Source organism: Trematomus bernacchii, unplaced genomic scaffold (genome assembly GCF_902827165.1).
Source record: "Trematomus bernacchii unplaced genomic scaffold, fTreBer1.1, whole genome shotgun sequence".
Lineage (NCBI taxonomy): Eukaryota > Metazoa > Chordata > Actinopteri > Perciformes > Nototheniidae > Trematomus > Trematomus bernacchii.
Genome location: NW_022987644.1, coordinates 479,191 through 501,205, shown reverse-complemented (window position 1 = coordinate 501,205; position 22,015 = coordinate 479,191). Strand labels below are relative to the sequence as shown.

At 40.9% G+C, this 22,015-nt stretch overlaps 2 protein-coding genes across 11 annotated transcripts in view; one reads left to right on the top strand and one right to left on the bottom strand.

The window, feature by feature from the left end:
- LOC117485244 (LIM and calponin homology domains-containing protein 1-like) overlaps positions 1-17,730 on the top strand; it is a 102,237-nt gene extending 84,507 nt beyond the window's left edge. For 4 of the 10 annotated variants that reach the window (XM_034133797.1, XM_034133793.1, XM_034133790.1 and 1 more), the window contains 10 exons: positions 3,656-3,684; positions 5,635-5,748; positions 7,784-7,876; positions 8,302-8,466; positions 9,304-9,398; positions 10,526-10,687; positions 11,455-11,550; positions 12,589-12,700; positions 14,604-14,706; positions 15,485-17,730. In XM_034133797.1, coding sequence (XP_033989688.1) covers positions 3,656-3,684; positions 5,635-5,748; positions 7,784-7,876; positions 8,302-8,466; positions 9,304-9,398; positions 10,526-10,687; positions 11,455-11,550; positions 12,589-12,700; positions 14,604-14,706; positions 15,485-15,510 — 995 coding nt within the window. In that variant the 3' untranslated portion in view covers positions 15,511-17,730. The remainder of the gene's footprint in view (positions 1-3,655; positions 3,685-5,634; positions 5,749-7,783; positions 7,877-8,301; positions 8,467-9,303; positions 9,399-10,525; positions 10,688-11,454; positions 11,551-12,588; positions 12,701-14,603; positions 14,707-15,484) is intronic. The other 6 variants (XM_034133800.1, XM_034133791.1, XM_034133792.1 and 3 more) reach the window with 5 other exon arrangements.
- Positions 17,731-19,983: 2,253 nt separating this feature from the next.
- On the bottom strand, positions 19,984-21,952 carry phox2bb (paired like homeobox 2Bb). The gene is made up of 3 exons (XM_034133839.1): positions 21,712-21,952; positions 20,900-21,087; positions 19,984-20,472 (listed from the first exon to the last, which is right to left on the bottom strand). Exons 1-3 carry the CDS (start codon positions 21,950-21,952, stop codon positions 20,044-20,046), a joined length of 858 nt encoding a protein of 285 aa, XP_033989730.1. The 3' UTR covers positions 19,984-20,043.
- Positions 21,953-22,015: the final 63 nt, after the last annotated feature.

Below are 22,015 nucleotides of genomic sequence, written 5' to 3'. Positions count from 1 at the left end.
GTGTGAGAAAAGGTGATCTGGCAGACCTTTTCCCTTCCTGTTTCATTCAATAAATATAAACTTAGAAAATATTATTCTTATTCTCTTTTATTTAAAGGGGACCTATCATGCAAAATGCACTTTTGTATGTCTTTTATACATGAATATGTGTCTCACCAGGGAACTCACCAAGTGTCAGAAAACACAACCCTCTCTATTTTCCTCCATACCCAAATCTCTAAAAAAGGGGCTGCAATGGATCTGATAAAAACTGATCCAGATTTGAACACTTTACTGACGTCAGTAAAGTAACGGCTATTGGGCCAACTCTCCACCTATCAGGGGAATGTGGGGCGCTCGAAAGCGCTGGAGACGCTGTAGTACATATGCCAGGCCTGTAAGTGGCGCTGTAGTCTGCCACAAAAGCAGCGAAGAAGACTTCCCGCCCATAGTTACCATGGTTACCCTTCTGTTTATTCTCCGCTGTGGCTTTTTTTCTCCCTCCCCGAGGCAAGCGTTTGCTCCTGCTAATGCTTTAATTCAATGCAATCCCTCCCCGTCGAGGCAAGCACTGTAATTCTCTCCGGTTAGTCCACCAGCAGATGACAAACACCCACCTCTCCGCCTCTTCCAAGGAACGAGGGGACCGTGCGGCAGAGTTTCAGTTTCTTTCGCCGGTCAAGATGTCCGTTAAAGTTTAAATCTTCCGGACAAAATTAGAAAAGTGCCGGTCAAAGGTCTTCTTTGTTATTTATTGAGCTTTAAAACAAATGAAAAACGACTCTATAGGCCTATAATAATATAATAAAACACGGAGGACGGAGATCTTTTTTTCTCCCCCTCTTGACTTGATCAGAGCACGGCTCCCCTCTCCTGCAGGGGGGCGTGGTCAGCTGCAGCTCACAGAATCAGCCCCGTAGACAGCAAACAGCACATAGAGCGAAATGAGGCATGGCTAAAATGCATGATCTGTTTGGTATTTTGAAAACAGAAACGTATAAATATACCTTATATAGGTATGGCCCTACAATATATCATTTAAATATAGCATGATAGGTCCACTTTAAAACTCCTCCAGGCTACTGTTATTTACACTCTTGGTGGCAAATTGATAAAAGCTTTCCCAAATGTCTCTGATGTCCATACCAACTCCTGGTTCTGACATCTGTCTATCCTTCATCACTCCCCTCTTCTCCTCCCTTCCTTTCCTCCCTTCCTTTCACCCCACACTTTTTTTTATATCGCTATAGAGTTTGCAAACAGTGTCAGGTCTTCGCTGACAACCAGCAACCCTAAGTTACGCTGGGACTTCTTCGTTCCACCAGGTAAACTCTTCATTCATCGGTGGAGCTCATGTTTCCGTCCCACAGGGTTTCCCTGCCGTTTCTTCAAGGGCTAGACAAAGCCCTCCAGTCCCATCTCTTGTTGTTCACTCATTTCCAGTCTGTGGATGATCAGTGATGTGCTCTTCCACTCATGTGTTTTAAAGAATATGGTGTACAAATCCTCAAGTTCTTATTTATTATTGTGTTGTCATATTTTAAGTGTGTCATCATGTTGAATAAAAATGAAACAGGTGACCTACAATTAGTAAGAATCATCATGGGTGACCTACCTATTTTTTCACTTTTATGTTTGCCTCATTGTGCTTGGCTATGTTTTCCACCAAAAGCTACATAAGGTCTACCTGCATAACTAGCTGATCCCATTCAAACGTAAAGACCAGATACATGCAGACGTGTAGAGATGTATTTATTCATCTACTTATGGGCTCAGGGCCGTTTCTTCCTATAGGCGGACTGTGCGGATGCATAGGGCCACCGCGGCCACTAGGGGGCCCCCAAGCTGAAAGTTCAGGTTCAGCCTCAATATATTTGGGGAGAATTAAAATGAGCCGTCTTTATTTGTTGACAGCCAAATAGGCTCCTGTGTTCGGTGAAGCATTATATGCTTACAAATCAAATGTAGGATATAAACACAACTAAACTGCAATGATCGCAAAGCTGTGGCTTGTGTTTTTGGGGTAATAAAGTCCAAATCATCGTTGGGCTGTCAGCCAATGAGTGACGTCTGAGGAAGATGAAAAATGTAAATTATACATTGTTGAGAAAATGCTGCATTTATTGACGTAGAGGAGCCTTATTGTTTACCTTTTTAATATCATTTTTTGTAAGTTTCAATTGCTTGGTTTTCGTGAAATTAGCCTGTTTTCCTCTTAAGCCCGAGAGACCCCGGTACCGGGGCACTGCCGCAACATCTTGCAGGAAACAGTGTCTGAGGGCATGTTCATTTAATAAACTATGAATGTTTTATATCCATGTAACGGGAAGAAACTCATCTAACTGATCTTTTTTTTTTTTTTTTTCAAAATAAAACCCACAATGCTAACACTGAGCCTCTGAATTAGCAACGAGCGAAAAATGCTAACACCTTACTGCACCGAAAATCACTCACAAAACCTTATTTATCTCTTCTCTACATCCATGACATCGTTTCACATCGTGAGGTGACACAGAATCGATGGACACCGATATTACCGCTGAATTATACGAAATGGCGACGTTATAAGCAAAAACGGACATCAAAACAGGTGACGCTAGGTAGCTAAAAATGCTAACATTTTTACCTTGGCTCTGTAGTCTCTCCAAAGTGATCTTCAATGGCATTAAAACGATAAAAACGCTGCTGAAGTTAATCCATAGGTTAATCTAATGTGTCTGTGTCCCTTTGAAATGATTTCTGATAATCCATAAGCATTAAAACTGCTTTTCCGTTTCTAGATGTCAAAGCTAGAGATAGGTTCACTCTGATGCAAAATGACATGCGCGAAGCCCCCACCTTTTCTCTTCACAATGAGTGTGTGTGGGGGACTCCCCCTTCGATTCTATTGGCTCTAACGGTCAGAAAGAGGTGTCAACCATCAAAATCGAGCAAGGGGGGCCAGAGATATGGAAAATCCACCCAAATGACCCCAGAAGTGGTTTCTTTTTGCTAAATCTCTAAAAAGGTCAAATGTCACTTGTTTTGCATCAATCTTGATACAGGGTACTTATTATTTTTAGTCTACTAACCCATCATCCAAGGGTAGTTTTCACTATAAGTAAAAAAGAATTTTTGGACGGACACTATAATTTACAGTTTTTTACTATGTAAAATCTGAATTTTCTTTAAAATAAAAAACATCTATATTGATTCTGACTTTTCTACATCCAACTCACAGGTTTATCATTACTTTGAGAAAAAAGATTATTAATTTAACCCTTTTCGAAGGGAAGATATGGTCATTTGTTCTGGGAATGTCATTTTCGAGCCTGAGACCTGAAAAACAGGCACAGGGCTTAAGAGGTTAAAGTGTAACAGATTGATGCATCTCCACAGATCATCTTAAAGGCTTCGGAATCCCCCCCATTGTAGTTAAAAAACTGTAAAAACTAGGGCCCCCAAACAGCATCTTGCATAGGGCCCCCAAAAAGCTAGAAACGGCCCTGTATGGGCTAGATCAAGATGCAATGTGTTGCTTTTAGTGGACTGTTCTCTTTATGTATTTTAACTCCCTGGCATGTTGTCATTCACCTAAGTATTTAACGCATCTAAAGGCATCGTGTGATCCCCTGTTTCAAGACTTCATTTATGAAATGTATTCTAAATAATGTTCCCTGTCACACTTTTTTTACAGAAGACATGGAGAAGGAACTGCGTGGAAATGTGAGTGAAAACCATCACCTGGCCGCATAATATGTTGTGGTCAGACTATGAAAGAAACCTTTTACTGCTTCTCATCTGGCTTATCTCATTAACCCTTATGTTGTGTTCGGGTCTCCCCCCGTGACCCGTTTCAAGTTAAAATTATATAATAACTAAGCTCTAGTTTTTTGTATCGGAACAAGGCTTCATGATATCCTCCACTATATAAACACTACAAAACTGATTTGGACAATTTTAGCCAAGTCAAAAGGTCTTCGGGTCTGGGGAGACCCAGCAGAATTGTTTTGGGTGACTCGGGGTCAAATTTGGCCCAATCAAGATTCATCTTTGACTTTAGACGCCCCTCCCCCTTCATCCACTGTAACAATAATTTTTCGCAACATGCACCTGGTCTCCCCTCCCTCCACGGGAACTCCACCTTTCTCAAAGAATATGTACACTAACGGCCCGTCCACACAGCAGCGTTAAAAAATCTTGGAACGCTTCTGCCCATTCACTTTGAATGGGGTGACGTCACTTTGCCTCACTTTTCGCCGAACGGCATTGTGGGCAGCAGAGCAGAGATTTTCAGGATTTTCAGGATTCAAAGTTGAGCAATGTTCAACTTTTGAAGCTGAGGTGGAAGCGTCAGCCAATCAAATCCCGTGTATGCAAATCTGACAGTTCAAGCGCTAGCCAATCAAACGGCGTGTATGCTGGGAGAGACATACCGCAGGTCATTTCCTCATATTCCAAAAAATGGAGGAGAAATTAGCGGTAGGGAATCACCCGGTGCTTTATGACCAGTCCCTATTTACCTACCGGGATATAAACCGGAGGAGCCAGGCATGGAGGGAGGTGGCAGAGACAGTGGTAGGTTTTCGCCTGTTTGGGGAGTTTATATCCAGTTTACTTCGGGCTTTTTTGCTTCGTATGTCGGGGGCGGGAGATTCATGTGATTGGTTGTTGGTGCCTTGCTCGCAAAAGATCCCCAAGCTTCAGATACGCCCACCGCCAAGATTTTTTTAACGCTGCTGTGTGGACGGGCCGTAACACTTGAACCTGAACTCACACATGCACGTGTGCAATATGTGGTGTAATGTGTTTTGGGCCATACAATAAAATTACAACAGGATTGTACGGTTATGAATGCATAATAAGTTAGTTATGATGTAGTTAAAACAATATTGGAGGATAGTCATTATTTTTTGGGGTTTTGGACTGAGATAAATCATGGGTCAAAATTGACCCACGAACACCATGAACGGTAACAGCTTTTGAACACAACACAAGGGTTAATACAGTAGTGTAGTTTAACTGAGTAAATGTACACAGTGAAAGCTATTTCTGAAAACATTACATACATCTGAAGGTGAGATTAATAAAAAACCAACAAAGTATCTTATAGAAAAGGTATTCTAAGTATTAACATAAAGTAAACCATGGAATATATAAAAGAAGACTCCCTGCCACTTAGTTCTTCATAAAAATGTGAGATCAGACGTTAGTTTTTAGTGCAGTTTTATGAACACTGTCATATTGCAAAGCTCGTCCACATATCCCAGGGCGCACAGAGCTGTGTAGCATGCCAGATGAGGATGCTGTAGAAAACGGCCGAGACTGCTTCTGTTTTCATTTGAGCTCACCTCTCTCTTTCTCTGTCTTCTCTCTCCTTTAGTAGGAATCCTTTGGCTAGCATTGGAGTAGTGCTGTTGTGGTAGACAAACTATTTCTGTCTCCTCCCTTCCCTTCTTCTTTTCCTGTGGTGGATATGTGTGCACATTGGTGACGATCTGTGTGTTATCTGTGTGTGTGTGCCTGGGGCCATATCTATCTGATGGTCTCTTGTTGGCTTCGTGCTTGGGTGAGTGTGTTTTGGTTGTGTGTGAATGATGGTGTATTTGTGATTGTGTGCATGAATACGTGTGTGGTGTGTGTATTTTTGCATGTGTGTGTGTTGGGGTCTATCAGGTGTCAGTCCCGGGGTTGCCCCAGGCCAGGCGGGGGGACCGCTTGTCTTGGGACCCGGATGAGGAGCGAAAGCGTCAGGAAAGGTGGCAGCAAGAGCAGGAGCGCATGCTGCAGGTACACAGTGGAGCTGAGAGCACAGCATGGAGCATGAGTCCGCAAGGTTAGGGGGTCCCATGGAACATAGAGCGTAAAACAAGGCACTGTGAGGGATAAGTGCAAAGCAGACTTTTAGTTATGAATATCCAATGTGTTTTAGCAACTTAGTGAACAAACTATTTCTAAAACTCTCAGCCTATAGGAAAAAAGATCATCCCAAATGAAGCCACAAACTGGAAGAGTTGTTTTGAATTGTTGTCTTCACAGCATGAATAGCTTTATCAGTCAATATGTGAATAAATGTAGGAATAATATGATCATTTGCTCAGCAGCTGCTCCTTACATTAGGCTCTGACATGTGTTGCTAACTCATAAAAGGATAATGTTTTGACAAAATATTTAATGTATCTCTGTTAAATAAAATATACGGCAGAAAATAGTTTTCTGGGATAAATTATAATAGAAACTCCAGTATATTAACTGGCTTCAAATTCCGGATGCATCGTCTCAACTCACTCTTTGGGTTAAGGATGGTCTAGGTTAAGGATTTGTTTTGCATATTGTTTTTAGCATGCAAGGCAGATTTGATGCATGAGTCAATGCATAAGCCAGTCATAATCGCCCATTAAGTATTGATTGGGTAATTAATGGATGTTGACAACTGTTGCTAAAATAGTTACACAGTTACTACTAAAACGTTTTCAATGTATAGCCCTGTTTTAAGCCTATATTTGGCCACTTACTGGGATACTTCCAGGGGCGGACTGGGACTAAAAAACAGCCCGGGACTCTCGACCCACCTCGGTACCGCTAGTAAATACCGCTAGCAAATTGTCAACGGGGGGGGTGGGGGGGGTGCTAGTGACTTATCCGACTGGCCCACTTCAGTACCGGCCCATCGGGGTTAGCCAGTCCGCCACTGGATACTTCACTGCATTCTTTACATCATGCAGTGGCACTTTAAGCTGCTGTGTGGCAGTCAGCTCATCTCAGATGCAGATGGATAGATCACATGTCATTGCTACTTGCAAAGCTTGCCTTCATGTTTGTTTTTATATTAAGCATACCCTTCTGTTGAGGCACACCCCAACCATTGCAATGCACACATTGACCACTAGAGGGCAGTTTTGTACAGCGGAGGAACCTCTGCTCACTGTCTCCATCTCATGCACACACACACACACAGATAATGGCTCTGTCCAAGGTTGCTGCTGTTGCTGCTGCCCAAATCACCCTCTCTCTCCTCAGCCAATCAGAGCTGCATCTCAGGTCCACAGAGTTTAAACATTTAAATTAGAATCTATGATGTACTGTACTCATCTGCAGTATCATCTTTGTAATTAAATAACCGAGTACAGATTTCTCGTTTGTCTGTTTGACTGTTTGAGATGAGATGGATGAATGTGGTGCATTGATGAGCTTGTTCCCCCCCCCCCCCCCCTCCCGGTTGATTCTGTGTCGTCTCTGTGCATCGATCTTTATCTGTCATCTGTCTAGCTTAATTTGCTTTTTCTCAAAATCTTTAATATTTAAATGTTTGCCTTCTTTTGGGGCTCCTACACAAGTCTAAAAAGAGTACTTTGTGGTTGTCTGGACTAATCTTTAATGTCAGTGATTGTTATATTAATGTACATGAAGGAACAACTTTAATAATATTGAAGCTTTTGAGACAAATTGTGTAGGAACCTCTGCATGCTCTACTTTTCCTCCCCAGTGCCTGCTTCTGGTCTTTTGTGTTTGCTTTGTATTCCTAACACACAGATATCAGATCTGAGCAAGTGATTAGCTATAACAGAGGAGAAGCTAACCAATGCATTCATATATGTCTCTAAGACAAGGCTTATATTAAAAGTATATTCTGAGGGAATCTTAAATGAACATGTTATATAGTCTAGTCCCTTCTTGGTTTAAAAATGATTCGAACCCTTTTGATTCCAGATATTTCAGCTCGTGAAACATATTTTTCCTGCCAAAATATCCTCCTGTAGACAGTTCAGTCTTTGTTGAGGCTGTGTGCAGTATATATGTAATGTGTCTGTTGCCATGGTAACAGGAAAAGTACCGGCGTGAGCAGGAGAAGCTGAAGGAGGAGTGGGAGAAAGCCCAGAGGGAGGTGGCAGAGGAGGGGAGGAAGTACCACGAGGAGGTGTGTGTGTGTGTGTGTTGATGCTTGATGGCAAGATGTGTGTGAAATGTTTCATATTTTGTTGTGTTTTTATTTGAAGGAAAAGTATTTGCTGTCTCAAAAATGTATCGAATAATAGTATGGATGTTTATTTGATAACTCTTCCACCTTTCCCATACTGTTATATATGAGTAATATATGTTATATTATATGTTGCTTTTAAAATGTCTAGTACAATGCTACACACCATTTGTTTGTATGTGCAATTACCCATCATGCATCATAAATGAATGATGGGTAAATGCACATGATATCTGTATTTTGTGTAGTTTTTATCTCGTTTCATTTATCACTCAATCTCTTACTTTTGCTTTTGACTCTCAAGCTGCTGAAACAGGTATATATTCCCAGTGTGGGATCAATAAAGTTCTTATCTTATCACACAGGAGCGTAGGATACTGGAGGAGACGGTGGCGCCTCTGACTCCCCGCTCCTCCACCCTGACCTCCCCGACCCGAGGGGAGATCTCCTCCAGCTCCGAGCCTCAGGACACCATCGTGCGCTCGCTGGCCGACTGGGAGCGCAAACAGGAACTGCTGGAGAGCCAGTTGGTGAATGGCTGATGAATGATGAGGGATAGTTTGGTTGAAGCATGCATTCATTCAGTGTAAAGTCAGGACAATAAGTTAGAATAACTTGAGTCAACAGTGTTGTGTTTTTTTAATTGGTTTTTAACCCTTAGATGCCCGAGTGACTGGACCCTACACTCTTCCATAAGTGGGTCAAAAAGGACCCGTATTAGAATAATATGTGTTTTTATGCCATTTTTGTCATTTTGGTTAAGAAAAATCACTTGTATAATATTTAGTATTATATTTTGGTTCACACTAGAAATATTTTATATTTAATTTTTCACTATTTATAATTTTAGACATTTTTTTTTACATTTTGAAAAAAAACGTTTTGAACATATCGATGCAAAGATCTCCGCTATTCTGAGACCCTCACAGTATTCCAGTCCCTTTTCAAAACTCATCTCTTCTCCTCTTGTCTACTCATAGCCCCCCCCCCCCCCCCCCCCCCCCCCCCCCCCATCAATCCATGCCGGTTGATCAAGTTTGATAGTCATATAACCCCCACCCTAACCTTCCCTTATATTGTAAAGCGATGTCCTTGAAAAGCCCTATAAAAATATAATGTATTATTATTATTATTTTTGAGTCACTTATGGAAGCTTGGGGTAGTAATACAAAAACTACAATTTCTTAAAATATATAAAATGTGAATGGCATGATATCCAAAACATGTTTTTTGAGGAATAGCTGGAATATGAAATGATAAAAAAAATGTAATTACAAAGAAGAAAACCACCTCACCGGGTCAAAAAAGACCCACTTATGCATCTAAGGGTGAACTGACTGTTTCCTGTTTGTGATTGGACAACACAGAAGGGGAGCACAGAAAGTGTTGAATGGAAACGGAGGGAAAACGACAGAACCAGTGACATCAGCACTGCTGACGACAGCATGAAAACAGCCAGGAGGTGAGCAACCTGTCCGCAAGTGGTAAATGTCGAATTATAGACATATAAGCTGACAACATAGAAATTAGCAACTAAAGACGAGGCCTCTGTGTCACCAGGTTCATTTCAATCATGTAAGAAACATGTGTGCACAGTATGTCCAATTAACATTTCATGTGATCAGTGACTTTTACTGTTTAGTGAAACTGGGGAACACCTATGTGTTTTCAATAGATCAGCACTTTGTGGTCATTTGATTGTTGTGTTTATGCAACTTTTTGTCAACCCTGCTTTCTTGTCAGGGTTCCATCAAGGGTGCTTCAAATATTCAAATCCCAGTGGGATCAGCGTAAAGGAAAGTTAAAGGGGACCTATCATGCAAAATGCACTTTTTTATGTCTTTTATACATAACTATGTGTCCCCAGTGTGTCAGGGAACTCACGCAGCGTCAGAAAATAAAACCCTCTCTTTTTTCCTCCGTACCCAAATCTCTAAAAACGGGGCTACAACGGAGCTGATCCAGATTTGCGTCCGATATGACGTAATATCTGAAATGTAGGCTGGCTTTACACCCACGGCCCTATCAGAAACGTTGCTATCAGAAACAATGCCCGACTGTTTTGGACGTAATATGGTCGGTGCATGTTTACATTAGCATCGCTAACAGTCAGAGCTAACCTGTACTGGAGAGCATGTGTGTGAAGAAGCAGGAAATAAAAAGGAACTCACCTTGAGGTATAACCGGCAAGAGAGAAAGCCTTTGAGCTCCATACTGGTTCAGAAATAATCCTTGATAATCCATGATATGGCGTTTCATCACGGCAGTATTTAGTTTAGACAGTAGCTGCCGAGTCCCGCATAAGCTCAGACCCCTCCTTTTTTATTTGTTATCATTTAAAAAATGTTTTAAAGCTTTATACCCCAAATCAGCACTTTTGAAACAGGAAGTGAAATAGAGGGATATGAGGCATGGCTAGAATGGGTGATCTGTTTGGTATTTGGAGCAAAACACTTCAGAGACATGTTTTTTATATATTTTTATATATCTGAGACCTATGCTAGTGCCTAAAAATAGCATGATAGGTGCACTTTAATAAAACAATAAAACACAGCATGTGACTCGTGTAAAAATGTTTGTGTTCCTCAGCTTGTTGAGTCAGAGCAGCAGTCAGGCAGACGCCCTCGGTCACAGTCTGCAGAACGGCCAAAAACTTCCTGCGATGACGAACAAAACCTCGACTCCAGTGAACAAACCAGAAGAGACTCCAGCGGACAGCAACAAGCTCAGCAAGGCTGCAGGAGACAGGAGGTGTGTGTGAGTGTGTGTGAGAGGGGCCTTCAGTACAGGTTCTGAAACAAAACCTGGAGTTCATAGTCTGATTTCAGTCCTTTTTTAATTTGACATGCATTTATCTATTGTGTATTACGAGTTAAGAGGACAAACAATGTAATGATTATGCAGGGTTTAAGACACATAAGCAGCACAGGTTACCACCTCAGTATGAACCTATTATTACGACACTATATCACTACACTATTATTACACCAATATGTTTTTAAGAAATATAAAGGTGAGGTGTAGTTGTTCCTTTATATCATGGCTGCTTTTGCATTGATTGCATGAGTATTATTTTAGAAAACATCCATTTAAAGCATTGTTTTATAGCCTTGTATTACTTTTTTACGTAACAAAATTCATCTATGTGTTAAGTCTGAACCTGAGGTACCACACCACTGCTTATTTGAACCTAATAGTAAACAATCACATTTAATCTTGACTTTAAAGCAACTCAGTGGCTCTTATAGTCACACCTTCAGTTCACCTGTTTGACCAGCAGGTGGCGTCTGGTGCCACAGTCTTCCTCCACATGAAGAAAAAAATAGTCTTTGACAAGAGATGTGTTTTAAACAATCACACTACTCACAACACCACATTTTAAAGATTAAAGAAGGCCGGGGTTTCGCCCAGACATCACGGAGTAGATTTTGTTTGTCCAGCTTGTTGATTGGTCTCTGGCAGCCAATAGAGTCGCTGCATCTGTGCTCATCATGTTGCATGTTGCTGTCCATTTCCAGGAGTGCTCCCATTGAAAATAACATGTGCCGCAGCTCATCAAAACCCCCCGCAGCATGCTCCCCACCTCCAGACACTCTGCCTCCAGCGCCCAACAGGTACTGCATCACAAACAGGGGGGGGGGGGGTCATTTCTGCACCGTCATGTTCTGCTTTGTTGCCGGCATTTCTCCACCCGTCACACTGCAGCAAAGACCCTTGAATGCAGTGGGAATTTCATTTGTGATTGTGGCTGTTATTTTGTAATTCAGTGCACTGACAAGACTGCTACACTCCTGAGATCAACGCAATAAACCGTATTTAATGTTGTCTTAATATACATTATTTTATTTCATATTCTCTTCTGTACATATCATATTCTATTTACATGTACGTAGACTTTTTGCACTACTTTTTATTTTGTGTTTTTGTATTTTATTATATATGTTGGATTGTTGGAGGAGCCATTTCTACACTGTAGCTTTGTGTATATGACATTAAAACCTTTTAATTTAATCTTTGAACAGCATATTAACATATTAACTGTTTCTCTTATATCAGGGTGTCCGCGGGGTCTTAAAAAGTATTCAAAGTTGATAAATCAATTAAGCGAAAATTAAGGCTATTAAAAAGTATTAAACGGCATTTTCCAAGGTATTACATTTTGTAGCTTGTTTTCAATAAGTATATAAATTGTCCAAAGAGGTTGTATTCTACAGTCTGCCTGAATGTAATCATTGCGTAGGTGTGTAGTGTGATTCTGTGTAGTTTATTTATGGAATCCCGTTGGGTTTGACGTCATCTGAACAGGACATCGCACGCTCACTGCTTGATAGCGCGCGAAGGTCCGTTTACGCCGGTTGTTAAACAACATCATTATGGGGAAATGCAAGTCTGCGTCCAAATGGTTGGAAGATAAGGAGGAAGGACAATCAATACTGTATATAGTAAATGTGAGGTAAAGTGTGTCGCCGGTTAGAACTCAAAGTGGCGATGAGGTCTTAAAATGTATGGAAAGGGTCTTAAAAAAGGTCTTAAAAGGTCTTACATTTGACTTCCTGCATATACCCTGTATATATTCAGTCGGTACACAATTTAAAGTCCCTTCTCGTATCATGTTTTTAGTCTCTCTCGTTGTTCTCTCTCTCTCTCTGCTGCAGGTCTATCAGTGGAAAGAAGCTGTGCTCCAGCTGTGGGCAGGCGTTAGGGAAGGGGGCGGCCATGATCATAGAGACCCTCAGTCTGTACTTCCACATCCAATGCTTTAAGGTCAGTGACAGGACATTCACTGTCCTTTTTCTGAATGATTGAATTATCCATTATCAATATGAATGTTGTGTAAGAAGACATTATTCACATGGAGTAGGCGGAGCTTCGAAAATAGTTGTGCGTATGAGTTCTAGCTGTGATAGAAAAGTTCAAACACACTCAACTTTTGGAGAAACACAGCCCTATGTTGCGCTACGTTGGTCAATCACATGACCAGAGAGTCTGTGAGAGAGACCAGTAAACATCCTACTGTTGTTAGGGACAAAAACAACTTCAAAACAAACAACTCAAATGAAACATTGGAGCGATTCTGTTGGGAACTTGATTACCAACTTGATAACGAATTTCCTGCAACAAGCTAGCACTGCCTTTTCTTGTTCATCCGCTGTGAAATTAATGACATTCAAATGCGGTCGTAGGAGGCAAGATCATAAAATGCTCTGAAAGAAAACAATACATGTGCTACAGTGGCAGGATGTAGTTAACAACCTCACTTAAAGGTAGGGTAGGTAATTTTGGAGAAACCAGCTCGAGTGCGCTAGAATTTGAAAATACACAGCCGGAGAAAATCTGCCACTTCCTTACAGAGCCCCTCCTCCAACACACACGAACGCGCACATGACCAATGAGGGCACGAGATAAGTTTGTGCACAGATGGAAGGCTGACAGGCAGGTAGGCCATCCAGTTATTTTAGCCGGGCCGGCTAAAATGATTGGTCGTACTTTTTACAGTATTACGGCTTCCACAGATGACATTTTTTTATGGATTTATTGTCAAAGCACTTAAGATTTTCATTGCTATCGGGATGTTAAGAGCATTCCATGGAATATAACAACAAGTGTATCTCGAGCCGGTTTCTCAAACTTACCTACCCCACCTTTAACCTAAATGTGACATTTAAGAGACACTCCCACAGCCACACAGCAACACAGCAACACAGCTAATCACTGCATCGCCACACTTGAAAAAATGCTGCTCCAAAAACAAGTTAAAGAATAATGAAAACAAGCTGTTTTCACTTGAAATAAGTACAAAGATCTGCCAATAGAACAAGTGAAAATTAGGTAAGATTTCTTGGAATAACATGGGATATTTAGATAAATCAGATCTTGTAATTAGCCGGAGAACTCATTTTGAACTATATTTCACCAGAATCAGGAAATGTTGTGTTACAATATGAGCCGCAAATGCTCAAAAGTGTTCTGTTTTCTGATGTTGGTGATTTTCCAATAAATATGTGAAAAAAAAACAATCTGAGATACGACTCAAAATAAGATGTTTTGACTTAACAAGATGATGCTTTGTCTAAAAACAAGACCTGATATCTCACTGCAGTGTTACTTCTGACGTTGTTATGTCTTATATCAGGTGTAGAGACATATTCTGACTAGATATTAGACAAATATACTTGGCAAGATTTCGGGTTTTTGTAGTGCAGATTTTTCGTGAATGCAGCCTACAGCATAAAAGGGATGATAATCTATTATGTTATCATGAAATCCGTGGAAAGAGACAAACCAACAATGCACTGATCCAACTAACAAACTCAGGTATTGGGATTGTATCCAAAGCTTAAGATTCTGTGCCATGGAGCTATTGTACAAAAACGATGTCATAAGCCACATAGGTGCTGGATCAGTGCATCCAAAAATACATATTATAAAAAACAATCCCAAACTAATTTGCCTTTCAGTCTGGGCTGTTACACTACAACAAATTAAATGTTTGCATATTTAAAATCTTACCAAAAGAGCAAAAAGAATATTGAGAAACAGATTTTTGGTTTTGGTCTTTAATTGGAATTTCTTGACAAAAACCTATAAAATAACAATTGCTATATCTTGTCCTTTTTACCTGAATACAACTCATATTAATCATAATGTCTGTCACTGTCTCCTTCAGTGCGGGGTGTGTAAGGGAATGTTAGGAGACACGACCACGGGGACGGACGTCCGGATCAGAAACGGCCTCCTCAACTGCCACCAGTGCTACACCCGCTCCCGCTGTGAGTCCCTCCACTTATCTCCCCCCTCCCCCATCTCTCCCTTTTTAGTCTCACCCCCTTTCATTCTGTCTCCATATTCCCTAAATCCATTCAAAACAGGAATTTCCAAAAGCACAACCAGCAGAAATATGTGCATAACCTCTCTGCATGATGCTCGTAAAGAGAGTTTAATCATGTTCTAATATTATAAAAAGAGTGAGGTGTTGTTGTTCCTTATTGTTTGCTAACGTCAGCCATATTTCATATTTTGCCTGATGAATAAATGCAGTTTTCAATAAGGTGATGGTGTAAATACGGCGCTCATAAACCAGGTAGAAAAAGGTTTGTTGTGATTTATTGTTTTCAGAGTGAACCTGACACTGTTATGATAGAAAAAAGTGTACAGTGTTTTCCAAATTCTTTATTGCAGCCCCGCTGTGTGGCTCATGAGACGAGTGTATTTTAATATAGAAATCCGACCCGGTGCAGCTTTAATAAAGAAGTGGCACAGTGAGGCTGGAAGGTTGGATCTGAAGCAGGGAGAGGATAGCAGTAACTTTCTGTCTTTCACCTTGTCTGTAGGAACAAAAGTTCATTTTCTGAAAGACACCGCTCACATGAACCTCCCCTCAGCAGCTGTTATCATTTGGGGATCAGCACAACCCACAGAATCAAATCAGAAGTCATTACCCCTTTCATTAGAGCTGCATGTCCTTGACCTTTTTAAAACCCCTCCAAAACAATTGTGGTTAATAAAATAAATGACGGGGTCTCATCATTTTCTCTTTCCCTTTCCAAGCGGCCGGACAGCCAACCACGTTGTGACGCTCAACAGAAAAACACACTCGGTTCACGGAAGAAACCCCATCTCTGTTTCAAAACCAATTCTCTGCAAAGTCATGTCCTTCACAGCGTGTCGGGATTCTCTGCAGCTCCATTACCAATGAACACTCATCGTGGGGGCGGGAGGGGGCAAACGGGGGACAGTCTTAACGTCTGAAAAATATATATATATCTTCTTCGTGTTTATGTCATCTGATATGCGAGAGGATTTGATTGGTCCACGCACCACCACCTGTTTCATCATGCAGCGAGAGAGACTGCTCTGGGGCGGCGGCCATGTTGGAAAGCAAACACAATAAGATGCTTCGAACACAGCTAGATTATAAAGTGAACGTCTACGCTGTCAGTGAACACGCAATAAGAAAAATATGGTGTTCAAGTCTTTTACTACCAATCATAATCATTTTTCCGAGTTGGAAAACACATTCAATTCCATATGATGGAAATGCAGTATATCGCATATTACTCATTATTATTTAGGAATTCATAATTTGGATAAAGACTCCCTTAATTGATAAGAAAACTGAATATGTGATCAGGCAGCTTAGGATGGATTTATTTCTTTATAACCAGACTGGATCTGAAAAATATCACACATTTTGTGCCCTTTTTATTTTTTTTCCTTTCGCAACTAAACAAGACATAACGGGGGGGGGGGGGGGGATACACAAGACATTACACAGGAGATGTCATATTGACAGGGTCAGATAGGAGTGCTGCGGACAGTGAACCGTAATCCTCCTGTCTCGCCTCAAAACCCCCCAGCAGAGAAGATGCACGCTCCATATGCAGCAGGTCCAGCCAATTTAGCAGGACGAGTCTTTCTGTGGCTAAACAGCCCAATGTCCAGAGCCGATCGGCAGTCCTTACAACATTGCCATCTGGCTTGAGACCCAGTAGACATGCAATGGGACATTTAGGGAAATTAACATTTAAAGATTCAGACATTAAGGATATTACTTCTGACCAAAGTTTGTGCCCTTTTTCAAACGAGTACTTGATTCAAATAGAAGTCACATACAGAAACATGTAGACAGTGCAGTAACGGTCACTCTAAACACATGTATATTGTCAGTAAGTCACCGTGTTTTGACCCTCACATTGTCTCTGTTCTGTTCCCCTGAATACAATTAGCTTCTGATATATAAACGCATATTATGGACGTATAGTTGCATCTTTAGGGCAACAACTGACTCGCTGTGCTTTTGGGTCATAGCAGGTTGCTCCTCTGAAAGTCAGGACTTTAATGTGCCTTAGGAAAGCAAGGTGATGCAGGAGGGAAACACCAGCTGTATGGTGTTTCATTTCTCCTTATTTTTTATTTCTTTTGGGGTGTAGGGAGGGGTTATGGCCAAATGTGAACCCTTAGACTGCAGCCCTCCCTCACATCTGCTTTACTTCAGTTCAAGTACTGCTTATTTTACATTAAAAACAACCGTAATTTCATATTCCCCCCCCCCCCCTCTGTGATTCCTCAGTGATCTGCAGTGCAAAGGAATACATGTGTTGTCTATTTGGAAATATATATACTGCAGGAGAGACCTTTGATTTTGAATGTTGTTTTATTCTAGAGAGATATAGACTTCTGTATGATATTGAGGTAATTTTGACATTTGCTCAGTGGTAGAATTCATTTAATACAATTGCAGAAACACAAAAATCAGCAGTACATGTTGCATCTTTAGAGGTAATATGAACACAAACCAGCACCTGTGCAATATTTGGTGATGAAAACTAAAGATCTGTGCTGCCGGCTGGACATTTTAAGTCAATTGCTTTTTTCTTTTTTGGACTTGTATGAGAAGAGCTCGGTTAAATATTATGGATGTAAAAATAAATGCACGTTTTAAGCCTAAAACCAAATGATTTGCTGTATGAAAGCAAACTGAAGTGCGTCCTATAGCCTCGCTTCTCCTCCGGGTTCCTCTCTCTGATCTGCAGTATTTTAAGCTTCTGTTCCGGTTTGTATTTTATTTTTTATTCTCATTTAGTTAATGGAAACATCTGAGTCTCTTATAGCGGGATCTTTGAGACGGAGCTCATTCAGACAGGATAGTCTGGGAACGAAAACCTTCACGTCTGTTCTGTATTTATTGTAATATTCACCTGAACACTATCTGAAATATAGATCCATTTGATGTTTAAATGCAATGGCATTTATAGCATACTGTATGTTTATAAATAAAATGTTATAAATTAAAACTGTGCTTCTGTCTTTTATTGTTTCCAATTATTCAAACATTTTAATGCACCGCCTCAAAGATTTTCAATTGCGTCAAAGAAGTGAAACAGGAAACCGACAATTTTGCTTCACTAAATATTTTTAGAAAATACGTTTCCATACGTTTTTGCTGCAGCGCTTGTTAATTGATTTGTTTTGTATTTAACCTCCTACGTTTAATTGAGGCTGACGACAGATAGAATAGTATAAGCAGACAATTAATTAAATAATAAGGCTTTAAAAAAGGACGTGATATTAAAGTCTATTGTTACAGTTTAAACAATCAGTAATTTCTGATTCCTCAATTCACCGATTCATTTTTACCTTAAAGCCAGATTTGTATAAATGGCTTGTCGGATATGTGCTCAATCGAATATTGTGCATTTTTCAAGAGTGTTGCCAACAAAATGCATCCGAGTTGTTTTTCATGGGTTCATCATTTCTGGTAGCTATTACCAACAATTGTGACCCCAGATTTACAAATACTGTCATACATTAGATGTGAAAGCAATACAGGACTGTCTTTAGAGGAGTGAGGCCTGACATGACAGTGTTGGTTCATTTCTTGGTCAAGCAGATGTTACACAAAATCTGAACCTGTTATGTAACTTTTAAACTTCCACCTTCAAAGCCCAGTGTTGAGCTTTAAATATTGGTGTCTTGAATATGATTTACATATGGCTGTTTTTTGTTTCCGATGTAGATGGCATGGTTTCCGTATTTTCTCAAGTTGACTGCATTTTCTCTGCCTCTTTGGAGCTTTTTTTCAAACTGTCATATCTCAGAAAAACCCCCATTTAATTCTGTATATTAACATTTCAACTACATGTAATTATGTTACTCCAAATGCAAGTATTTTAACAATGTTTTGGGGAAAAAAGCTTATTTGTAATCGGTGCGTCGCTGTCCGTGGTGCTGAAAAGTGTCCGCCTTCTTCCAACGACCACCACGTTGTATTTGAGTAATGATTACAAAAAGCTTCGTTAAAGATGTTACGATTAAATAAGATATAAACCAATATAATTTAATTAACCAAAAGAAAAACATGACAAAGCAACTTGGACTATTATTATTTTTTATCATCAACAACCATTTGAATGGTACACCTGGAAAACTATGTGCACATGTAGAAATATTTCCTTCTTAAATATAAGCATTCATTACCTACATATAAATAACTTTCAGATCCTGGACAAAACATGTTACATAATGCTCACAAAATGGAAGAGAACTCATTGTAAAATCAGACAAAGAGACAACATGCAAATGATATAGAAATAAATACAATGTTTGCATCCATTCCCTTTTTTTATACCCAAAATAAATTCTTCCGAGGGAATTTTGTAAAACATCAAAAAGACTTGTATGATCGATCTACGAGGGAGTATGGCCTATGGTTCAACTATAGGAGACAATAATACATATTAACACTATACAGTTTGAGCCACAAAAACACTGCCGTAGAAAGACACACAAAACACACAGATTTCCTGTCAGAGGTGAACATTGCAGTAGTTTGTGCCTTTTTTTTCTCGTGGAAATAATTGTGTTTATATCGATAATTTAAAGAAACTAAACTCTCAGCAGCCTTGGAAACAGAAAAAGCTGCAAAGAAACTGCATATTGTGTCCTGCAGAGATCAGAGAAGCGAAATGCATCAGCGTCTCGTTGGGTTTTAGTTGTGTCAGACTGAGGATTTGTGTGAGAGCATCCTCAGTCATGGGCATTAAACGTCTCTTTACCAAACAAAGCAGCTGTTGAACTCTGACATGTAACGCGACTTAACGAGGCTCCCTTTGCTCACTGATGGCACGACGCGTTTCCAGTGCGCAGACGTCCGTGTTTGGCCAAAAATGTTTTCATCTTAACAAATCACTTCATCCCGTTTTCAGACTTCAATGTGTCCTTTGTTTCCTAGAACAGGAGGAGCGTTTTGCATTTGGATGAGATGTATTTTACGCATGGAGAATCTCATCAGAAGTGTCATTTTGTTGATACTAGTACACGATTTCAGTCTTTAGAAATGACCGGAAACAAGTGGACACATTTCACCCTAATCTCACGTTAAAGAAACAAAGACGGTGTTATTATCAGACAACATGAATTGTCAAGATGGATATTTTCACAGCAAAAGTGTCAACTGACCACACGAAACGGCGCAAGGCATAAAAATAAAATAACATAGTTGTCATCTTCTTTTTAACTGCTTTTTATTGTCCTTAAAGTCTGTCATGGGCAATATCTTTTCAGTCTCCGGATGATGAGGATGAGGAAACGTTTTTTTTTCTGCCTCACTAGAACATGCTGGTCTTTACTAATGTAGCTTTGGCTCCGTTCTGTCTTTGCAAAGACGACAGTACGCTGGCGAACGGGCCGCCCAAAGAGTCCGGGATAGAGGTGATGGGGCCCGGGTTGGTGGCCCAGCCTTGGCTCGCTGCGGTCACCCCCATCCCGCCGGACATGGAGGTCTTCACCTGGTCCACCTGCCCGTTCCCGGTGGTGTTGACCTGTCCTCCGGTGGGGCTCGGTCCGCCGCAGTTGGAGCTGGTGATTGGGTTCGGGCCCGGTCCTCCTGTGCTATCGGGGTCGGTGGATTTGTTGTCTTTACAGTCTTCATCTCTGGGGTCAGACTTCTTCCCGCAGTTGGCCTTGGCAGCCGCTACGGCCGTCGCAGCTGCGCGCTCCATCTTGCGAAACTTGGCACGCCGGTTCTGGAACCAAACCTGGGAAATTAAGAAATGGTACAAAACAAACGTTAAACCACAGGGAAGTGTTGAATGGTGACAAAAACATAGATCAATCAATACTAATCTAAACCTATTGATTATTGTTCGGGCTCAATTTTAGAATGTACATGAGCAGCAAGTCTCAAAGGCAGCTCTAAATCAGTGTGCTGATTAAAAAATTCTGATGTGTCCCTGAAGACAAACACCATCTTTGTTTTGTGCATTAATGCACGAGTGTGTGTAAGATGGTGCTAGTGGCTGATCATGTCAAAGTATTAAAGCTTTAATTTCACTAAAATCTTTTAAAAGTTAACATTTAGATGCATTTTATTTTTGTTTTTGTCATTTGCATCATAAATCCATCCGTGCGTAATCGTGCGTAATGGCAGCAGGTTGCTGTCTGTTGGAGAGCCGGTGTGTGTACCTGAACTCTGGCTTCAGTCAGATCGATTTTCAGTGCCAGCTCCTCTCTGGTGTAGATGTCCGGGTAGTGAGTTTCCGCAAAAACCCTCTCCAGCTCCTTCAGCTGCGCGCTGGTGAAGGTGGTCCGGATGCGCCTCTGCTTCCGCTTCTCGTTCAGCCCACCGTGATCCGTGAACAGTTTGTAGGGAACTGTAAACCAAATAAAAATGTCACCGTTAGTTGTGCAGTGGTGTTATCAGTGCAGTGTGAGACATGTGGAGTGTTGTCATGTGGAAGTAAATTCGATATTTTGTATAAAATCCGGTTATGTGTGCTGGGCTAAACTTATTGTATTATGCCTTTGATTACCTGTGAATTAGTTCTGAATTGATATCGTTGCTGACCCGTGATGCGGTTAATTGTGATGTTAAACTAATTGTTGCTCCACAGATTGAGGCTCAAGTTTGAAAAGTTGTCATAATGTTCCCATCCTCCCCGCTTGTTGCTACTGTAACTCCAATTCGGTGTCAATAATGAGCTTTAGTCTTTGGTTATCTAATTATTTTTCGAAGCTTTATGTCTCATCGCAAAGTAAATAAATTATGCCTATCATTTTGGCAGCTTAAGATAATTCTGTTGGCGGTTTTGGGTGTGACTGGGATAGTATAACCCCGTAACCGAATTACCCCTTGCCTGCAATCGCTTCTAACGTGATAAATTCTTTCATTTGTGTAAGCAAATTTCGTTTGGTAAATACTAAACACATTTCCATTTTCAAATGCAATCAAGGCGTCCTATAATACGCCGGGTTGAGGCTCCGGAGCCGCTGCTTACCTGCGGCGTACGGGCTGCTCTGGTGGTCCCGCAGCGTCCCCAGGCTGCACGAGCCCGGCGTGAGGGACGGACAGCCGGAGGTGGCCCCGAAAGTGGTCCTGATGGGATTGTACTGAAACCCACTGGCTTGACTGCACGAGCTGAAGTCCGCATAGGCCGATGCCAAGCTCGTCGTGTCCATCCCGGCCATACATGACTCGTAGGCAGAGGAATTTAGGTAAGAATACTCCATTTTATACATTTGTGAAGGCTCGGTGGAGAAAGAAAGCTGCACTTCCCGTGAAAAAAAAACACCGTCAAAGAA